Source organism: Oryza brachyantha, chromosome 1, assembly GCF_000231095.2.
Source record: "Oryza brachyantha chromosome 1, ObraRS2, whole genome shotgun sequence".
NCBI classification, from domain to species: Eukaryota; Viridiplantae; Streptophyta; class Magnoliopsida; order Poales; family Poaceae; genus Oryza; species Oryza brachyantha.
Genome location: NC_023163.2, coordinates 20,195,331 through 20,215,239, shown reverse-complemented (window position 1 = coordinate 20,215,239; position 19,909 = coordinate 20,195,331). Strand labels below are relative to the sequence as shown.

The window sequence follows — 19,909 nt, the reverse complement described above, 5'->3', positions numbered from 1 at the left end:
ATGGTGATAGCTTTGACAGAATAACTGCAGTTTTCTACTATGTATTCATCCTTAAACACAAGTAACAATTCACTCTGGAAGAGAAACACTAGTATCATTTACTCCCCATTCAACAATACAAAACTTTCTACCTAATTCATATAGACATTGATGAGTATACACATATATAAATCATATATACTAATCAATGGATAAAGCTAAACAAGAACAGATCTTATAATAAATGGAGTGAACACTATCGTCCGTTGATTTGTTTTTGCTACTTTGATGTTACACCAAAATGTACTTCCCATTCTACGTGTCGCTTGCTGTCAAGAATTTGTGCTCCAACGCCCACAGATACAAAAGGAAACACACCACCACACGAGGAACAAAGAAATGGCTGTCTCTGGCAGTAATATATATAATCAAGTTACTGTATATACAGAGGCTCACTATTTTTATTCCCAGGTCCCCCTTTCATTCGAAGTACATAGTTCACTCGCTCATCGTTTCCCCTTTTCTCTCGTTTCTTTTTCTTAGCAGCAAATAGTTGATAGCAATGGCAATATGTCATGCCTTTCTTGAACGGCTAGATCAATGGCTAGCAAGATGATTGTCCTTTCCACATTCTGTAGTTTCACCGCCTCCACGCTTCCTCGATCAGATTGTTGATCCTGTATTCCTCTGTTCGAATCTTCGGCCGATCAGGCACTTGACTACTTAGGCTCTTTCATGTTATTAATTCAGCTCAGCGGAGCAAATTGGAAGTGGCAATGCACCTAATACATCCTCGAAACTCCGTACTGAACAGCACCGACCTTATTGTAGTTACCTCCAACTGCAGCGATGCCATTAAAAGGGCCGATTCCCTGCATCATGCTGGATTGTAAGGTAGCTCTATCGGCCACATCTGCTTTCGCCTTTGAAACGTAGTAGGAGGAAGACCTCAAGTCATGGGACATATGTGACACCACCTTAGCATCCATAAAATGCTCCGATGGCTGGTAACGCATACGATCTTTCTCAAGCTCCTGCTGGAGCTCTCTTTCTGAACTGTCTGACTTCCGGTGGTAGGCGTATGCTGACATGTTCCTGACCACCCTTCGTTGATTGTATGGGCCCATTGCACTTGAATTCTCCAATGGTATTACAGGGCCAACCACTCTTCCTGGTCTACCTGAGAAATTATCAGAAGAAACATATGAGATGGTTCAATCTGAAAGCTGCACATATTTTGACAAAACCATCACAGAACTACAAATTTAAAGCGGTTTATCATAAGGCAAAGCATATCAAAGCTTCAGATTTTAGAGTTTACATCCCTAACACTATTTCATTGGGAGTTACAAAGGTAGTGGTTTTATAAATGCCGATATATATAGTTTTGCAATATTATGCCTTATACTTTGGTAGTTTCATGACAATCCCAATGCTAAGTCTGTAGTTTTAGACCGTCTTTAAATTTGTACTTTCTTGATTGATAGTTTGATCAAAGTATCTACAATTTTGCAATACTCAGTTTATTTAGTATAAACTATTACCTGTTGGAATCCTTTGGGGTACTTGGGAAGTTACATTATGATGATCTTTGGGAGGAATTGGAGTAGAATGAACTGTAGTAGTCCTGCAAATTAGAAATCAACCATCAGCCCCAAATTTTGTTCTTCATATCACCTCAAATGAACCCACTTGCTGATGTGTAAAGAGATTTTATAGTATCATAAAATCATGGAACACAGTATTTATAATCATGCAAGCATGAACTACTCACTCCGTTTCACAATGTGGGCCTGTTTGGAGGAGCTTCTCTTAGATGCAGCTTTTCCCAAAAGCTACTTCTGCCAGAAGCTGCTCCAAACAGTTCACAAATTCTAAGAGCCTGTAGTTACAGATTCTGCAAAATGAACTAAGAAGTCAGAAATTGGAGAAGCTAGGTTTTATAGCTTTTCAAGATTCTTAGAAGCTGGCTACCAAACAATTGCTCCTTAAAATCTAAAACTCTCCCAAACAAGCCCTGTAAGACTTTATAGTTTTTTTTCTAAATTCATATGGATGCTAATGAATTCAAACACTATACAAAATATCTATGGATAAATCTAGATGAAGCTAGAAAGTCTTACAGTATAAAACGAAGGAAATATTTGTTTGATTTGATGCAATTTTTTAACAGAAAGTGAACTTGGGTGTCATAACATAATCAATGAAAATATATTTGCAAAGAAAAAAAATATTGACAGTTAAAACCAGTTGTAGCCACCTTGGGAGCGAAACATGTTTCCTGTCTGACGGAACAGCATCTCCATTCTTTCCACCATTTTCTTCCAGGTTAGCAAATTGTCTCCGGAAGTTGTCAATGGCACTGCATAATAACAATTAGGCACAACCAAAAATGAGTTAGTTACAACCAATGGGGGGCAGAAGAAGCATGATGGATGGAAGAGAATTTATGGCATGAACCTAGGATATAGGAAGTTCGTTTTTTCAGTTCCATTCATGTAATCCTTGAGAAGTTGAGGATGATACTCCAGTATCTCGCGGAATATAAGTTCCTTCACATCCTCTTTGGTCACCTTTCTCCGCTCAAACTCGAACTCCATTTTTGTTATTGGTTGGCATGATGGTTCTCTCTCTGCCTTTGCAAGGCCTTTAAAATATGGATCAGCCAGCGCCTGATATGTACAACAATGAAATTAGTATCATTAGAACAATTTCAACACCAAGTGACACTAGGTGCAGGCGTGCAGCTATCATATTTAACTACAAATTACAGATTTTGAATTTAACATTCATTAAGGGAAAAAAACTAACCTCTTCAGCGGTTGGTCTATCCTTGGGGTCAAATGCTAGTAGTCTCTGCAGAAGCTTGAGTGCAGCAGGATCTGCTTTTGGGAATCTCCCAGAAAAAGATACTGGCTGCTTTTTCCTCATACTACTTAAGTACCTCCTTGCTTTCTCATTCCGAATCTGCAGTTGCAATACTTGGCATTTATTATGGATAGTTCACTTTGGAGCATTAATCATTAATGAAAAAACATACCCTTGTAACAGTATCCATTGATGGAGTACCCAAGAGATCAGTCATCAGATCCAATTGGTGAACCACATTTTTACCAGGAAACAAAGGTTTCCCAGTTAAAATCTCCGCAAATATACAGCCAATACTCCATATGTCAATAGCTGGTGAATACTGCACAGTACAATCAATTTAGCATCCTGAATCAGTATACACTTTGAAATTTAAGGAGGAGCAGACCATATATTAGTTCATAGTTGGCATCCAGTCATAAAAATTTCAGCTAACTGCATTAATCTTATCACTTTACCTAGATATTAAACAGAAGAATAAGCACCCATGTTACTATAAATGCACTTTCCAAACCTAACAAAATAATACTAATAGTTTACCTATGATTATCAATGAAGACAATACCTACTAAAAAGGTATAGCAAATGCCGTCTATGTTAAGTTTTGTAGGAGAATGCAGCTTCGGAACAAGATGATTTGGAGGGAATAATCCTGACATGCCAGCTGGTAAAAATCCAAATCGGAATCAAAGGGGATGAATGGCCTGATGTAAAATCACACTCAGCTAGGTGGTACTTGGGCACAAAAAGGGCCATGTACAACAGGATAAATTTAGCACAAGGAGCATAATCTTTCAGAAAAAATGACCACATATATACACACCAAAAGCAGCCAAAGTATAGATTACAGAAAGGGAAGATAAGCAAGCAACAAATTTGGCCCTATAAGAGAGGTTATAAAATAGTGCCATGTACATATATGTATGGAGCTTGGAATTAAGTGGACCAACTAATCAAGATGAAGTAAAATTAGATATCATAAAGCATAATATAGGCAACAGTGACATAGGTCGTACCCATTGTCAAAGATTCAAATAGAGGCTTAGAAGAATGGGAAAGAGGCTATGAAATGTGTAGTAAGATCTATGACGAGATGGAAGAACATCAGTAAAATTTGAATTGCGAATTATATATAAAAGGAAGGCTACTCAATTTCAATGGTGGTTAGTATAACCACCATAAATGGATTGCACATCAAGCAACTGCACCAAAAATAACATATACCAGCATGCTGGCCAGTACCACCAGTATAATGCATGGCCATAAATATTAAGGCTCCGAGAGTGGTCATGACCATTCTATTGGCATAATCCTTGATGTATTATATAAACAGATGAAATTTCTCTACGATAAAATATGTGAAGTGCTACAAACAGAATATCATGTAGAAAACCATAGTGGAATCTTATCTGACAATGAATTTAACAGTAAATATTATTCAGCAATGACATGAAGCATCTTTCTGCAGAAAGTAGTGCAAGCAATATTTGAAAAAGCAACACGGATTAAGTACCTTAGAGAAGAAAGAACCACACAACTCAGGAGCTCTGTACCATCTAGTAGCAACATAATCCTGAAAAAGGGAGAGAGAATTATGAAATAGAAGATAAGATTTAGTTGGCAAGAAGTATACCCAAATTGAATATCTTTAATCTTGCTGATGATGCAATATATGAATATATTATTAAATTTCGCATACCGTCCAGAATACCGTTGTAGGAGTGTCATTAAACGCCACTCGTGCTAGACCAAAATCACATATTTTGAGTTTACAGTTAGCATTTGCCAATATATTCTTTGGCTTCAAATCACGATGATAGACACTAGCTGCAATACATAAATCAATGGTCAGGACATAAGCAATACATATAAACCAGCATCTCCCCCTTCTGAAAGATTTAATAAATGAGTCATGCAGTTCAAAACTCTAAATGGCTCAACAGTGAATAAAAAAATTACTATGATAACTTGATGTACAACTATACAAAAATACACAAAGGAAGTGCAAGTAAAATATCCAGTTATCAACAAAAGGTGCAAAATAGTGGGAAATACATTAAATAAATAATAAGAGAACAGCAACAAACAGAACCTCAAGAAAGAAAAATACTATAATGAACAGAACAAGCAACTTAAGACATAATTGATGTGAGAAGGGCAATTTCCTTTATGTATAGTGCAGTAGTGGACTTCTTTATTGAGTTAGCAGAGTGTGAAATTCATGTGTGAGCACACTACAAGATTGTTTATGCTCTCAATGATGCATAATAAAGAACCAAACAAGTGTGAACAAATTTTTCACAAGATTTCATAGAAAAGTAAGTATCCAGACACTAAACAGAGATTGCAGTACATCAATAAACAGTGTGGTAGCTCAGACTTCAGTTTCTAAAAAGAAGCATACCAGTATGAATATATTTCAGAGCACGAAGCATCTGGTAGAGAAAGAACTGATGATGTTCTTTGGTTAAGTCATCATTTGCCTTGATTACTTGGTGGAGATCGGTATCCATCAGCTCAAAGACAACATAGATGTCCTTGAAGTCCCTCCTTGATGGAGGTAACATTATATGCTTGATCTCAACTATATCAGGATGCCGTAATAGCCGGAGTAATTTGATCTCACGGAGAATTCGGGCAGCATCAGATAAGTGTTCAAAGATATTGTGTATTTTCTTGATTGCAACCTTGTCACCAGTATGTTGGTCAATAGCTGAACAAACTACACCATAGCTTCCTTTGCCAATGACTTCCTGAATTTTGTATCTGTTGGCATCACCGTATTCGCTGAAGAAATCCATCTCTGATGAATCCTGAACAAAAGTCAACAATTTGAGTTTAACACTGTGCAGTAGACAGCTTCTCTAAAAAAGAGGAAGTACTCAATATAAAGAGGAAAGTCAAATTTAAGTGAATAGCATCAGCCTCAAGAAATAAGATCAATCTCAGATACCCAGCCTGTCTCAAAAAGAGCTTTGTAAAGTCCTAGGCCTTAGGGAGTTTATACATAGTATTCTCCGTACTCAACACACTGCACACTGATCTTTGCATGAAAACCCCGCCGAGAAATAATTCAAAGTTGATGTTAAGAAGACCGCTGAATCTTGCACATTACAGGTTGCTTCCTAATAACCCACTTCAACAGCAGATTGCTATCTGCGTTCAGCTAGACAGACACTAGAACGAGCAGCTGGATTCTAGTAGCTCATATATCAGAAAAGACAAGTAGCTACACCTCCCCCGTCTGATGCAACTACTCCTTGGTCTCCACCCTCCAGCAACGAGCAGAATAGCACAATCGAAAGAACCAATGAAACTAATATGAAAAAGACAAATAATGACTCTTAACTTAAGAAGTGCTCTTGGTCCCTGAAGCATAAAACCATCTCGACCAATATGCCTCCCGAGTGGGCATGGAATATATTGATTAGATAATCCACTGGGGCAATTAAAATGATTGGCTATTCTTTTCTTGCAAGTACAAAAACCAAGGTAAGAAGGCCGCAGAGCTGGTTTAGGATAAACATATCTACTCAGCGAATCTTATACCGCATTTGCCATGCCTCTATGTAGCATCTGAATTAATCTTCTTCCCTTGGCGTGTTATCTCGGATTAGAATGGGCTTGGGAAAAGTCTCTTACTAGTGCTCCATCAAGGATCAATGAGTATTCGACTGACTCGGGAAAAGTTGTCAAAGGATGCCCATTTCCTTTCGAGGGCACAAAAGCAGACGTCGCCCAGCACCAGAAGGTTTCAGATATTATCAAGAAGGCATCTGCTGTTAAATCCAACGGAGAACCTTCTGACAATTCAGATAGTTTTTGAAAGGATAAGAGGGGAAAAAAATCTATTTTCCCAATAGATGGAATCCGAGAATCGAGAACTAAAGCGACTGGAGAGCTCAAAATCCACTAAAATTCACCACAGTTTATACGGAGTCATCTGTAAAAAAATCGAGGAAAAAGCAGCAGAAAATAATGGCAAGAACAAATCCTTACGCATGAACGCATCCGAAATTCTGAATCCAAAGCCCCGCGTAGAGAAAGAAGGCATTATTTTTTCACAAAATCCTACGACTCCATATAGCACAAATCGTCCAGATCGTTTCCTGGCAACAACCCACCGGACCAACCGATCTCCAAACGCCAACAACCCAAGACACCACATCCACCAAAAACCAACCACCCCCCCCCCCCCCCCCCCCCAGCGAGAAACACCCGGGAAAAAATAATAATAATCGCCCCCCTCTCACCTTCCTCCGCTGCTGCTGCTGCTCCGTCTGCATCGCTCCCTGGCTGCCGCCTCACCGCTCCACCTCCGCCAGCGAATCTACCCGCATTTGCCTCGCCGAGCCGCCGCATGCGATGCCTGCCCGCCCCCGCCCGCCGCGAGCGCGAGGTAGGTCGGTAGGTAGCGAGGGACGGAGGGAGGGAGGGAGGGAGAGATCGATCGATCGATCTCGCCACGCCCCTGAACGGATTGGGTTGGGGGGATCGAACCAGCGCAATCCCCGACCGGGACGCCCGCCCCGCCCCCTGCGACTGAGCAACTCGCGGCGAGTTTGTGTTGCGGTCTCGTGCTCTCGTCCTCCCCCGGGCCTCTCTACTGGTGGCGGTGGAGTACTGGAGTTATTAAAAAGAAAGAAAGAAAACGAGCAAAAAAATAGAGCTCGTGCTCGCCCCGCTCTCCCTCTCCCTGTCTCGCTCCCGGCTCCGGACTCCGGAGAGGATTTTACGCTAAAGTGAAAAAAAAAACGCGAGAAACGTACCGTTTTTATGACGGATCGTTGGGGTGGGGCGGTGAAACCGTGATGAGACCGGGTTCCACCCCGGGTTGGTGCGGCTACGGTGCGCGGCGGGCCGCGGGCACCGGAGGCTGGGTAGTTTTTTCCACTAAGGTTATCTGTTTTTTAATATTTCCTCCGTTCGCAACCCAAGACTTTCAATATACTCGTTCATATTACGCCATTGATTTTTAGGTCCACGTTTGACCATTCGTCTTATTTAAAAAATTATATAATTATTAATTATTTTATTATAATATGATTTATTATTATAGGAACTTTAAGTATACATTATAATTTTACATATTTGGATATAAATTTTGAATAAGACGAATGGTCAAACGTAATCCTAAAAGTCAACGGTGTCATACATAAAAATATGGAGGGAGTATAAATTATATACATTGCCTAAATTCATATATATACTAATAAATCTAGACATATATATAAGTTATATATATATTTATAAATGAATTTAGACAAGACTAAAAAGTTTTATAATATAAAACAATATAAAACAGATGTAGTAGTTTTTAATGATATATGTGATAAGATTAACTACTTAAAAACCTATCCGACAAGAATTAGATAAAATTTTAGAAATGTACGTATAAGAGAAAAGATAATATGCGAATGATCCCATACAATAACATAGGTTGCTTTCTTCTAGTAGATTTATTCATCTTTTTCTCGGTTTTTGCGTTCACGATTTTTAAACCGCTAGAAGGTGCATTTTTTGAAAAAAATCTATATAAAAATTTATCACCTAACCTGTTTAAGATAGATTTTTAAACTTTTCATTGATTAATTATATTATTTATGTAATTAAATAACTATCATAGAATATAAAAAAAACTCACCAGTCGTAACTGTTTACGAATTACAAGAAATAATCTGCAAATAATCGTATAAAAGAACGTATTTGTTTAGTTATTCCTTGTGGGATTTTTTGTGTGTGCCCTTTTGGGGTGGACACTGGATAGTTGACGCTGGGTGGAGGTTTTCGGTGTTGGTCGGTGCGACGGAGAACAGATTTGACGCTGTTTTTCGCGACTTTCTTTCCTCCTCATTTTTTTCCTCCTCTGGCCTTTGCTTTACGCCTTATTTAGTTTCTAAAAAATTTCTCCAAAAACATTACATCGAATTTTTGACATTTAAATGAAGTATTAAATACAGATGAACCAAAAAATTAATTGCACTGTTATGTGAGACTAATTAGGCCATGATTAGCCATAAGTGCTACAGTAACAAATATGTGCTAATGATGGTATAATTAAGCTTAAAAGATTCGCCTCGCAATTTTTTGATGGAATCTGTAATTTATTTTTTCTTTTATGTCTGAAAATCCCTTCCGATATCTGATCAAACGTCTCACGTGACATTTGTTAAAAAAATTTTACGGTCTAAACGTACCCTTAGGTGTGCGAATCACATGGGCATGGCCGTGCAGTGCAGCGCAAGTATTTATTTTTACGCCACATCGTATCGTTTCTCTCTCTCTCTCTCGTCTGAACCGGGCCAAGCATTTTGTGCAACTTGGGTATGAAGCTTCGTGTGCTGTGCGATTCATGATAAGATACCGCAATTATCGGTGGTTAGATCTGGGTTTGGTTCACCCCGGATATATAAGACGATAAGGTTGATCCAAAAATTCTAAACTAGCCGTGTATGGCATGTGATGCTAATCATGCTTGCATGCAGCGTGTGTATATCTGTTTCCTTTCTTCTTTTTTCTATTTTTTCCCTTTCCCATGCTATACCTTTTTACAATTAAAACCATTCATATGCATCACGTGTAATCTCCCCGCACTAACATGCTCTGTCCACTTTTTCATTATGAAAGTGCTTTTTGATACATATGTCCATCAACTATAAATATGTTTTTTCTTTGCTATGATTATATTAATGATGATATTTCATATGAAATATATTATGTCCGTTATATATTATAATACTTTGTCTTTCCCTATATTAATATTAATATTCCTATGCATACTACTAAGATTATGTTCTTCTCCCTCTCTTAGCCCAATCTCAGTGACTCTTTTTATTTTACAGTTTTCAAGAGTAATATGTCAGTGTTTTTAGTTTTTTCTGTGAAATAAAAGTGCATCTCTCAGGATCTCTTTCATTTAACAGTTTTATAGGTTTGATAGGCCACTAAATTTCTGCATGAGAGGAATTGTTACATGAGAGGAAAATAGTCTAGATGAAAAAAAAGATTTAGCCTCAATGGACTTTCATTTGGCTTTCATTTGCTTGGAAACAACGTTACAAACATTTCACTAGGATGAAAGGGTTCTCTTCTCTTTCTTAATTAAATTCTTTTCATGTCATCAAAAATCTGATGTGACACATAATTAATGTTAAATGAAAGGACCACTGAGAATGGTCTTACTAACCCATATTCACTTGTTTTTCGCGCACATGTTTTCCAAACCACTAAACGATGCGTTTTCTTTAAAAAATTCTATAGAAAAGTTCCTTTAAAAATCCAAACAATCTATTTTATAATTTTTATAATTAATAATTAATTAATCATGTACTGATGTATTGCTATGTTTTTCGCATCGAATAACTTACTTATAGCCGAACACAGCATGTACGTAACGTAAGTACGTATGTATGTATGGTGAACCAAAATATCGTGTAACAGGGAGTATTCCTGCTCCTAGTTCCGGATAATATTGGAGAAAGTTTTTGGTTTGATTACACCCAATTTAACATGGCATTCATGGCTCATGAGAGATCGGGTGTACTCGTACAAATGGAAGCTAGCGTTTATTACCAGTCTTTTTTGTTTCTGCATGATGTATAATAAAGAATTTAATGCTGTTAACTTATGAGAAAGCAATCATTGTGTAAATTATTGTCCCCTATTTGATTACTGCGTCCAAACCATGACTTTTTGCTAGCTAGGTCGCTGCTATCGTTGCTAAATTATGTGCACGAGCAGCTGTATTATTTTAAATAAGGGGAAAATGACGTTTTAGGTAGTTGTCTTTCACATTTTCTCCAATGCAACTTGTAAGGTGCGGTTTGACTGCTCAATCTCCTTTTAACTGTGATGGATATTCCCTTTAACTATCTCCCTCGACAATAGCGCAAAGGATACAAATTAATTTATAAAAATATATTTGTTAATGTCTCACACTATAATAGTCGATCTTGCAAATTGATGCATGGTCAATTAATCTTTATGAACGTACTAAGTCAATAAATGAGCCGGACCTTAGAGTTGTCACAAAACTTTAAGCTTACGTGAAAAATATAGGTGTATCTTCGCTTAATATTGATTGTATGTCCGCAAAATTTACTAGTTAGAAACGAAAATTTAGGGTTGTAATTGTTTGCCTTTTTTCCCTAAAAATATAAACAACATATTTATAAACAAAAAATAATTTGTGAATAAAATTTTTCATATATGTGTTCTTAACGATCTAGAAGGAAATGCTAAAAAATAAACTAGGATAAAAACTCCAGAATTAAATTGAAAATTTAAATTTGACTTACAAGTATACACAAAAGCGAAAAGATTGGGATGCAAAATATTTGATGTTTCGTGAATTAGTGATATAAGAACATGATCCGTACCAACGAGAGCACGAAGCAGCCTAGTACCATGCCGCTAGTTCCCCGAGCATAGAGAACATATTAGGCCAACCTAGGAATGACACGTGACCTATGAGCACTAGAAGATACCAGATCGAGGGACATGAGCGAGGGACCCTGAGTCGACCTCGAGCCTTCGATCTGATGACTTAAGCTTAGGCCTCACGTGAGAGAGTCCAGAATAGGTCGTCCTCAACTCTCGTTGCTTGGCCATGTACCAAGGAGGTATTCTGACCCAACTACTTCTATAGTACGACCACCCTTATAGTTTATTTGATGGAACGAGATGTACTATCTCATCTTAGCATCATAGCATCAGTATGTTTTTCCCACTAAGGTGTTGTAATATTTATCTATCTACTAAGATGTGGAGTGTGAGATATAAGACGGCTCATAATACCACTTATGCTTATCACTCAAAGCACCACATAGCCCTTGCCACCTTTTACTTCATAAAGACATTGACAGGTTGACCCCCTCCCCCCTTGGTATCAACATGAGACAAAGGTGCAAAGCCTACCATAAAGATCAAGTAATATGTCGAACGGTAATCTCTAACCGGACAACTCTGTACTAGGAGGTGAGACAAAATTAGAGTATTTTTTTCTCTCTCCACAACGTTTGAACTAGTAGAAAATTCTAGTTTGAAATGAGAAGGAAAACTTTATGTGGTTATTTCTGGTTTGAAATGAGAAAGAAAACTTTATATGGTTATTGGGGGTTATTGGCAATGACCTATTTCTAAAAGAATAGTTTGTGAAAAAAACTTTTATATGTGTTCTTAATAATTTAAAAGTAAATGTTAAAAAATAAAATATGATAAAAAAACAAAATCAACTTTATATTTAATACTGAAAATTTCATTTTTAATTATAAGTAGAACAAAAAAAGACAAGAACGCTCATCGTTGCAAGTGGTACCGCTAAGAAAAAGATTGTTCGATAGTCCTGAAATGTTAAGAGCAAGTACAACGGTAGACTATAAGCCGATTATAAACATAAAAAAGAGGAGAAAGAGTAGTAGGCTATTAATTTGTAGCTAAGTTACCGCACGAGCTCTAAAACACTTTATGTGTATGACATGTGGGACCATATATTAATGTTTTATAGCTAATTATTGTATAAAATAATTATTAAATTGACTGTAAATGAATTATAACCAGCAGTTGACTGTATTATTGAACTTGCTCTAATTGTATCCGTATACTCGAAGACTTTCAGCGGTCGGCTGCCCGTTACCAGTGTACCCACCATCTATCTGAACCATGCGCTCGCGCGTTACTTACGTGGCGCAACACGAACGGGACAAATCCACGAGACCGACCGTGATGCACCCACAGGAACAGGACGTACAGTACACGGGACCGTCGCTTTTGCTCCAAAAGCGATACCCCTCCGGCGCGCTACTAGCCGTTGCTGCCTTTGCTCGCTCGCTCGCTTCGCGCGCGCGCGCGCGCTCGATCCCGGGGGGCTATTCGCGATTTTCCAGTGACGGTCTCTCGCGCGCGCTGCCGTGAAACCGATCGATGTTTGGTGAGATCCCTCGCGCGCTTCGCTCTTGCTAGCCACGGATGGCGAGGACGGCGGCGGCGGCGGCGGCGGCGCCTAGCCAGCTAGCGATGGGTGCGTGCGAGTTGGCGCTGGCAACGGACGAGAGCGCCCAGCCCTGCGCGCCGTCACGGTGCCATCGCGTCGCGTCGTGTCGTGCACTCGCGCGGTGCAGAGGTGTTGACAGATTTGCAGGGGGGGTGTTGGTGCATGCATACATGTGCGGGGGAGAAAGGGAGACCCCGCCGGCTCTCCTCCGTCGGTCCGTCCGTGCCGTCGATGGCCGCACGATCTCTTTTGGCAGGATCGGTCTGTACGGTAACTGAGACGGCAGCGGTGACAAGTACGTGTGCTATTCTATCGAGGGACGAATTTGGTTCTGTGCTCTTTGGTTCGAACTGTAGATTCATATCTCTGATGTGACTTTAATTTGTTGCCTCGCAAACAAGTCACGCGCTTTTGAGAGAGGTGGTAACGTTTTATGCCACAGAGGATCAACGTACGCAACTGTTAATCATGGTTCATGGGTGATGTTGCGATTTCTCCAGTTTGCGAAGTGCATACACCGTCCCTCCTAAATAAATCAATTTTTTATTTTTACATATAATATTTGATTCTTCGTCTTATTTAAAAATTACGATTAATATTTTTATTTTTATTAGATGATAAAACATAAATAGTACTTTATGCATGACTAATTTTTAGAGCTATTTGTAAATTTGTCATAAGTTTTTTTTAAATTGCAAGGATGTTACTTGAATGACAGTTTTAGTGGTATTTTTGTAATTATCTAGTGGCAGTTTTGCAATAATATTTTAAACCTATGGCAAATTTGCAATTGTCCCCTTTTTAAAAAAATTAAAATAAGATGGATAGTCAAACGCTGGACACCAAAACCAAAAAATTGGTTCTTCTGACAGTGGGAGTAGATGCTTCTCGCTCCAGCCCTCTACATACAAATGGCATAAGCTAAAATTTAAACTTTTAACCTTAAAATTAAAGTTTATTTTAGATTTTTTTCATAAAAGTTTATTTTAAGCCTTTTTTTTCAGATCAATAGAAATATTATATATATATTATCCACAAATTATTTTTTATTTGCAAGTATTTGGATTTTTCCATTACCATTCGAAGATGACGTTGGCTACCTTATCTAATCAACGCAGGTAAAACGAAAAAAGTCATTAGCATATAATTAATTAAGTATTAGTTTTTGTAAACTTGAAAAATAAATTAATCTGAATTTTTTAAACAACTTATATATATATATTTTAAAAAATACACGTTTAATAGCTTAAAAAGTGTTCGTATGAAAAAAAGAGAAAAGTTTTCCTCCTTGTTAGTTGCGAACGTGTCCCTGCTCCTAGGTCGCATTCGTTTGAGTAGAGATAAGTTAACTTACCCCAGCGTGAAAAACGTAATACTAGATTATACATGATTAATTAATTATTAATTATTAAAAAATATGAAATAGATTAATATGATTTTTTTAAAACAACTTTCCTATAGAAATTTTTTGACCGTTTAGCATTTCGGGGAAGCGTGCGCATGAAAAACGAGGGTGATAAGTTAACTTAGAGCAAAGCTAATAATATAACCAACAAGCGGGCTATAAGAAGTCTTATAGCCTGCTCTTAGCCCACCCATATAATATTTAGCTCTTCATCATTAATACAGTACCCACGTGTCACTCTTACAGAGTTTCTTGGTTCTTGTGTCTGAGCTGGCTATAAGCTTACAGCCTACTTACACTCTCTCTTATCCACTCTCTCCTCCACATAAGCATTTAGCCAACTTATAGTCTGCTATTATACTTGCTCTTAGGATGTGTTTGGTTTCAGGGATGGGATGGGTTGGGACAGAGCCAACCCATCCCTGACCCTGTTTAGTTGGTGGATGGGTGGGATGGGTTGGACCTAGAAGAGAAATATTCCTCCCAAATCCAGGTCCAACCCATCCTACCAAAACGGTGGGACGAATCCGTCCTAGGACGACCACGACGCACAGAGGGATGTTTATTTTATTTATTAAATTTATTTAAAATATATTACTTGTATAAATATATATTCAATTACTTTAGATTATTCATATATTAATCATAGTATTTAATATTTTATTTTGAATATGAGAGGTAACATTTATCCCGTCTCATCCCTTCAACCAAACAAAAAACAGGTCCAACTCATCCCATCTTATCCCTTCAACCAAACAAAAAACAGGGTCCAACCGATACATCCAACCTACAGAAAAATAGAACCAACCCAACCTACAATTTAGGGATAGAGCCAACTCAATCCATCTCATCCACAAACCAAACGCATTCTTAGGAAGGGGACGCATGCGGCCGAGATGGATCATGGATCTATCCACATCACAAGAATTTCGTGAGCTGCAATCCAGAACCCAAAAGAAGAAGAGCAAGCTAGTAGCATCAACAGATCTATCGATCACAGGGCAATAATGGACACTCCCCTTAACTCCCCACTCTTAATAATTGGGATGTATTTAATCACAATGGACCCACACATGCCTCTGTCGGCATAATGGAACAGCTCGTCAATAGTAGTGATTGTCAATAATTGGATCTACTTTAATGCATGATATTTGATACAATTACCTCGGTCATAAAAACAGGTCGTTTTAGACGTATCCAATTTATAATATCATATACATTTATGAAATAACAGTATTGTGATAACAATGACGATTTTTTTCACAAATTATGGGAGGGAAAAGATAATCAAAATATCCTTTATTATATGAATACGACGGAGAGGGTGCTTAGAGATAAGATATGAATAAATTTAAATGTGGAGTGGTAAATGTGGAGTGGTAGGCAATGTTTCGGTCCAAGGTTACTGTACCCTGGTGTACCCTGGTGGTAAGACAAATAACTATGATCATCGTGAAAAATCAGATAAAATTTATTAAAATTATAAATTACTTTTTATTTTTGTTTGAATTGATGTGGTTACTACGGTATCATTGTTACCATAGTGGACCCAGTAGTAAGCGTGATTACCTCCGTATTAGGTAAACCCTTATAATAGGCGGAAAAAACAATACTCCCTAGTACTCACTTATTTTCAGATAAATTTTAAATTTTAAATGATCACCTGTTCAGCCTAAGCCCATCTTTTCCTTCGCAAAACAACGTTATATCGAGTCTGTCTTTTTCATCTTGAATCTAAAGAAAGAACTGAATGCCACCAGACCTCACAAGGCAAACACAAGCTGCTCATATCCTGCTACCATAATGTCTAGGAGAAAAAACTCATCAATACAATACAATCGTCCAATGACATATTGGGTGTCACGAGCCGACGTGAGCTTCGAAAACATGTTGACCAAAGAATACTTCAGATCATATAGTGCACCTAGAAATGTGGCCAAATCAAACGAGCAAAACAAAAAAAAAGGATAATTTATAACAAAGCATATCGAATCTAAAACTCAAAGTGATATTCATGGAGGCTTTTACGATTTCCCCTTTTTGGTGTCTACGTTATTCAAACGCACGTGTACGTATATCAGGGCGTGTGAGGAGCGGGCGTGAAGCCGTGGGCTGTATTTCATCCAAATATACTCTTAGATAAACACGGAAAGAAAACAAGATCAAAAATTAGTTTCAAATTTTTTTCCAAAAACATCACAACATTAAATATACATAATTATTAAAACTAATTACATAATTATGAGAGAAATCGTGAGACGGATTTTTTGAGCCTAATTAGTATATTGTTAGCCATAAGTGCTACATTAACCAACATATGGTAATGGTAATGATAGATTAATTAGATTTAAAAGATTCGTCTCACGGTTTTTAGGCGGAGTCTAAAATTTATTTTATAATTAGATTATGTTTAATACTGTGTGACACATATTGATGTGATTTCTCTAAAAAAAATTTTGAGAACTGAACACCGAAACTCCACAACTGGTAAGTACTGATAAGCACGCAAACGCCCACAGATCACCCCTATCTCACGCGCCATCACACTCGAATGTGACCGCAAAATCGCACGTGATCTGCGCTCCTTGGCAGTATGCTCCCACCCGGCGCGTGTGGCTCCCAATCCACCATGGCATTATCCATTCCACGAGCACAGCCGAGCCGACTAGTATGCTAAATTTTTGTTTTTGTTTATAGTTATAAATTAAAATTTAAGTACTTAATTTTAAATTTAGAGTTAATTTTATAAAATTTTCATTAAAGTTTATTTTTTAGGCCTTGTCTTTTATAGCACTAAGAATACGTATATAAAAATTATATTTATAAATTATTTTTCGTTTTCAAATATATCGTTTGGACACGGCGAGCAAGACAGACAGCGTGCCGGCGACAGCGTGCAAGGAGAACCGTGCATATACAGCCAGTAACTCGCAAAGAGAGTTAAAAAAAACTCACAAAGAAATTATTCTCGCTGTACAACTCCAAAAACAGTCGCTAGCAACTGGAGCTTTTCTTTACATGCAAATTGGACCGACGTATCGGCCACTGCAGCTCAGGAATTGTTTTTATTCCGAAAAATAAAGCTTTCGTTCAGGTCGCTCGAACAGTCAGTCAGTTGGACAGTGATGGCCTAATTTTAATTTGCAAATTGCTAGATTTTGGGTTGCTTACCAAGAGTGCCATGCAGCTTTCGATTTTGGCATGATGTGGAGTACTATGCACCTGTAGCATGCACCTAGAGGACGGTGCAGATCAAACGGCCTCATAAGATGGACTCCATCCGTGGAAGATCCAACGGGGAGAAGGCAGCGTCGCTTTCAAACCCCTTTAAATTAGTGATTATTTCCTGTAGCCACCGTCACCACTTGACCTCTAAAAGAAACAAAAGGAGTAGCTAATTGTGATTATTGATTCACTTGGTGTGCCTACTTTTTATCTTACTAAAGTTAAACAAGGGCTAACAAAAGAGTTTAAAAAGATCCAGATCATGGAGTATTATTTATTAATCTGTGATTATTGATTCACTTGGTTATGACACAGATATGAGATATCAGCATGGTTACTCTGAACTCATCACTTTGGGTGTACTGAAGACTGAGGTGGAGTAGTATGCAGTTGGACATTCCCTGACACCACCACACTCTCCAAATGCACAACAGTTCTATGTACAGCGACAGCCTGACAAGTTAAACAGCACGCAACTATGAGTGCATGTCATTAATTAATCGTAGTATCAATGAAAGGTGGGCAATTAAGCAAATGCAATCAAATCAACCCCATCAATTTATTTGGAGCAGAGACCTCAAAACCCTAATAATTATTCAACCACACAGGCAGTACGGCAATGCCGACAGTGACATAATTTTAACAGCTAGCCTACATAAATTTACGACTACATATATGGCACGAGAGATCCACGTCGTCAGCTCGGCAGCAATCCTATCCATAGTCGCCTACCTGTATGGACAGCATTCGAGGCTTTGGCGAGCGAAGGGAAACCAAGTGTGTGCGACGAGTGCTTTGGCCCATCTTCCATTTGATCCCACGATGCAAGGACCACCGGCAAAACTAATGCTCTCAAAAGGGAGCATTATTAGTGGGAAGAGCCAGTGCTTTGGCCCCTTTGCTGCATGGCACTTTTGGTGCTCTCCCTATCAATGTCCACAGATGATACTCGTACGAAGAAACCCTCAGCTAATCTAATCCGAGTGTGATTTGGATGCAAATGGATTACGACCAATGTTGTGTCGAAGTAGACAATTAAGGTCAATATAGTGAGTAATTTGCATCCGGCTATTGTAAAATTGCGTGTGTTTCATCGTAAATCACCCCCCACCCCCTACAGACTCAATCATCGACAAAGCAATCCCTCTATAAAAAGTTTCAACTTACAAAGGGGGTGCAGAAGTGACAATCCACACAGCCACGGTCACAAAACCGTTTTTCATCTTGCGGCAATTGCTTTCTCCTTTAATAGATTAGTGGCGAGCAAATGTTCGGTTTCGGTACATGCTTTTGCCATCATCATCGGTCTCTGATTTCTCCATTGTAGATAGCCTTGTGGGCTCCCTGTTCTTTCGGCCTTGGCTGCAGGCCTGCAAAGCATGCTTTCTGCCGTTCTACCAATGGGTGATGCAAATTGAAGGGACAGTGCTCAGAAAATTTTCAAGAACCTGGAACAAACGGTCATCTTTTTGTCTTTTCAAGGAAAAAAACCAAATATCATATTTACGAAAAAAATAATTATGAATAAAACTCTATATATGTGTTCTTAGTTATCTAAAAACAAATGCTAAACAAATAAATTACGATAAAAAACTTAAAAATAACTATAAATTAAAGTTAATTTGATTTTTATAAACAGTTTATAAGTATAAACAGAAAGGGCGCCAGCCATTCAACCCTTTGCTTCTGCCTACTCAACTGTGCCGTGACTTGCTGATCATTGCTTTGGAAGTCGCTAGAAAACAGTGGATGATGTGAATTGAAATGGCAAACGGATCGCGAATAATGCGAAATGAGCCGTCGAGATTACTCCGTGTCGCTGTGGTTTGACCGACAATTACTACAGTAAACACGCAATAATTAGTACTAACTGTGACACGGGAAATCGTTTTACTACCATACTACCAGTACCAGTGATCGAGTGAGGGCAACGTCGATCGAATTCGAACGAGTAGAAGCCGTGCGTGCCATACATGTCACTCACTCACTATCGCCTCACCTCAATGATGGTATTACCAAACAATAATGCAATCGAGTTAAAAGCAAGGAAATGGATGTACACGCGCGGCTATGGTTGCCACGTCGCCCGGCGTAAGGTGGCGGAATGGAACCCAACAAGGCACGTTTCTACGGGCACTGACGTCGACCCTATAAAAATGAGATTATATAATAATATAATAGTGGTTATAATAATATTAATACGAGAGTGATTACGGTAAGTTAATGCAGACAAACAATAAGGTGTTGATATATATGTTTGTGGTTAAATGGATTAGATAGAAGAGGTGAAAAGAGAAATTAGCTATTTGTGTTTAGATGGATAAGAAGGAAGAGGTGAAAACAAAAAAGAGCTATATATTTGTATTGACTACGACCCATGCTTCTAATGTGGATTGCACATTAATGTTACGAGTGGGATCAAAGATATACTTGGCTGCATT

At 38.3% G+C, this 19,909-nt stretch overlaps 1 protein-coding gene across 2 annotated transcripts; it reads right to left on the bottom strand.

The window, feature by feature from the left end:
- Window positions 1-214: 214 nt before the first annotated feature.
- LOC102719336 (mitogen-activated protein kinase 8) lies at window positions 215-7,535 on the bottom strand. 2 transcript variants are annotated; one of them, XM_006644416.3, is made up of 10 exons: window positions 7,101-7,535; window positions 5,252-5,660; window positions 4,547-4,674; window positions 4,361-4,420; window positions 3,020-3,169; window positions 2,791-2,946; window positions 2,440-2,651; window positions 2,240-2,341; window positions 1,524-1,606; window positions 215-1,159 (listed from the first exon to the last, which is right to left on the bottom strand). In XM_006644416.3, the coding sequence occupies exons 1-10, from the start codon at window positions 7,131-7,133 to the stop codon at window positions 762-764; spliced, it is 1,731 nt and encodes a 576-aa protein (XP_006644479.1). In that variant the 5' UTR covers window positions 7,134-7,535; the 3' UTR covers window positions 215-761. The 2 variants fall into 2 exon arrangements, with proteins under 2 accessions (XP_006644479.1, XP_006644480.1); XM_006644417.3 differs by lacking the exon at window positions 7,101-7,535 and adding an exon at window positions 6,847-7,005 and having other exon boundaries at window positions 762-1,159.
- Window positions 7,536-19,909: the final 12,374 nt, after the last annotated feature.

Excerpts from the sequence above, each read along its gene's own strand:
- LOC102719336 (XM_006644416.3), bottom strand. The coding sequence starts at position 7,133 with ATGCAGACGGAGCAGCAGCAGCAGCGGAGGAAG. Across the intron at positions 3,170-4,360 it reads GTGGTTCTTTCTTCTCTAAG|TATTCACCAGCTATTGACAT; the intron begins GTACTTAATCCG and ends TGTACTGTGCAG. Across the intron at positions 1,607-2,239 it reads AAACATGTTTCGCTCCCAAG|GACTACTACAGTTCATTCTA; the intron begins GTGGCTACAACT and ends TCTAATTTGCAG.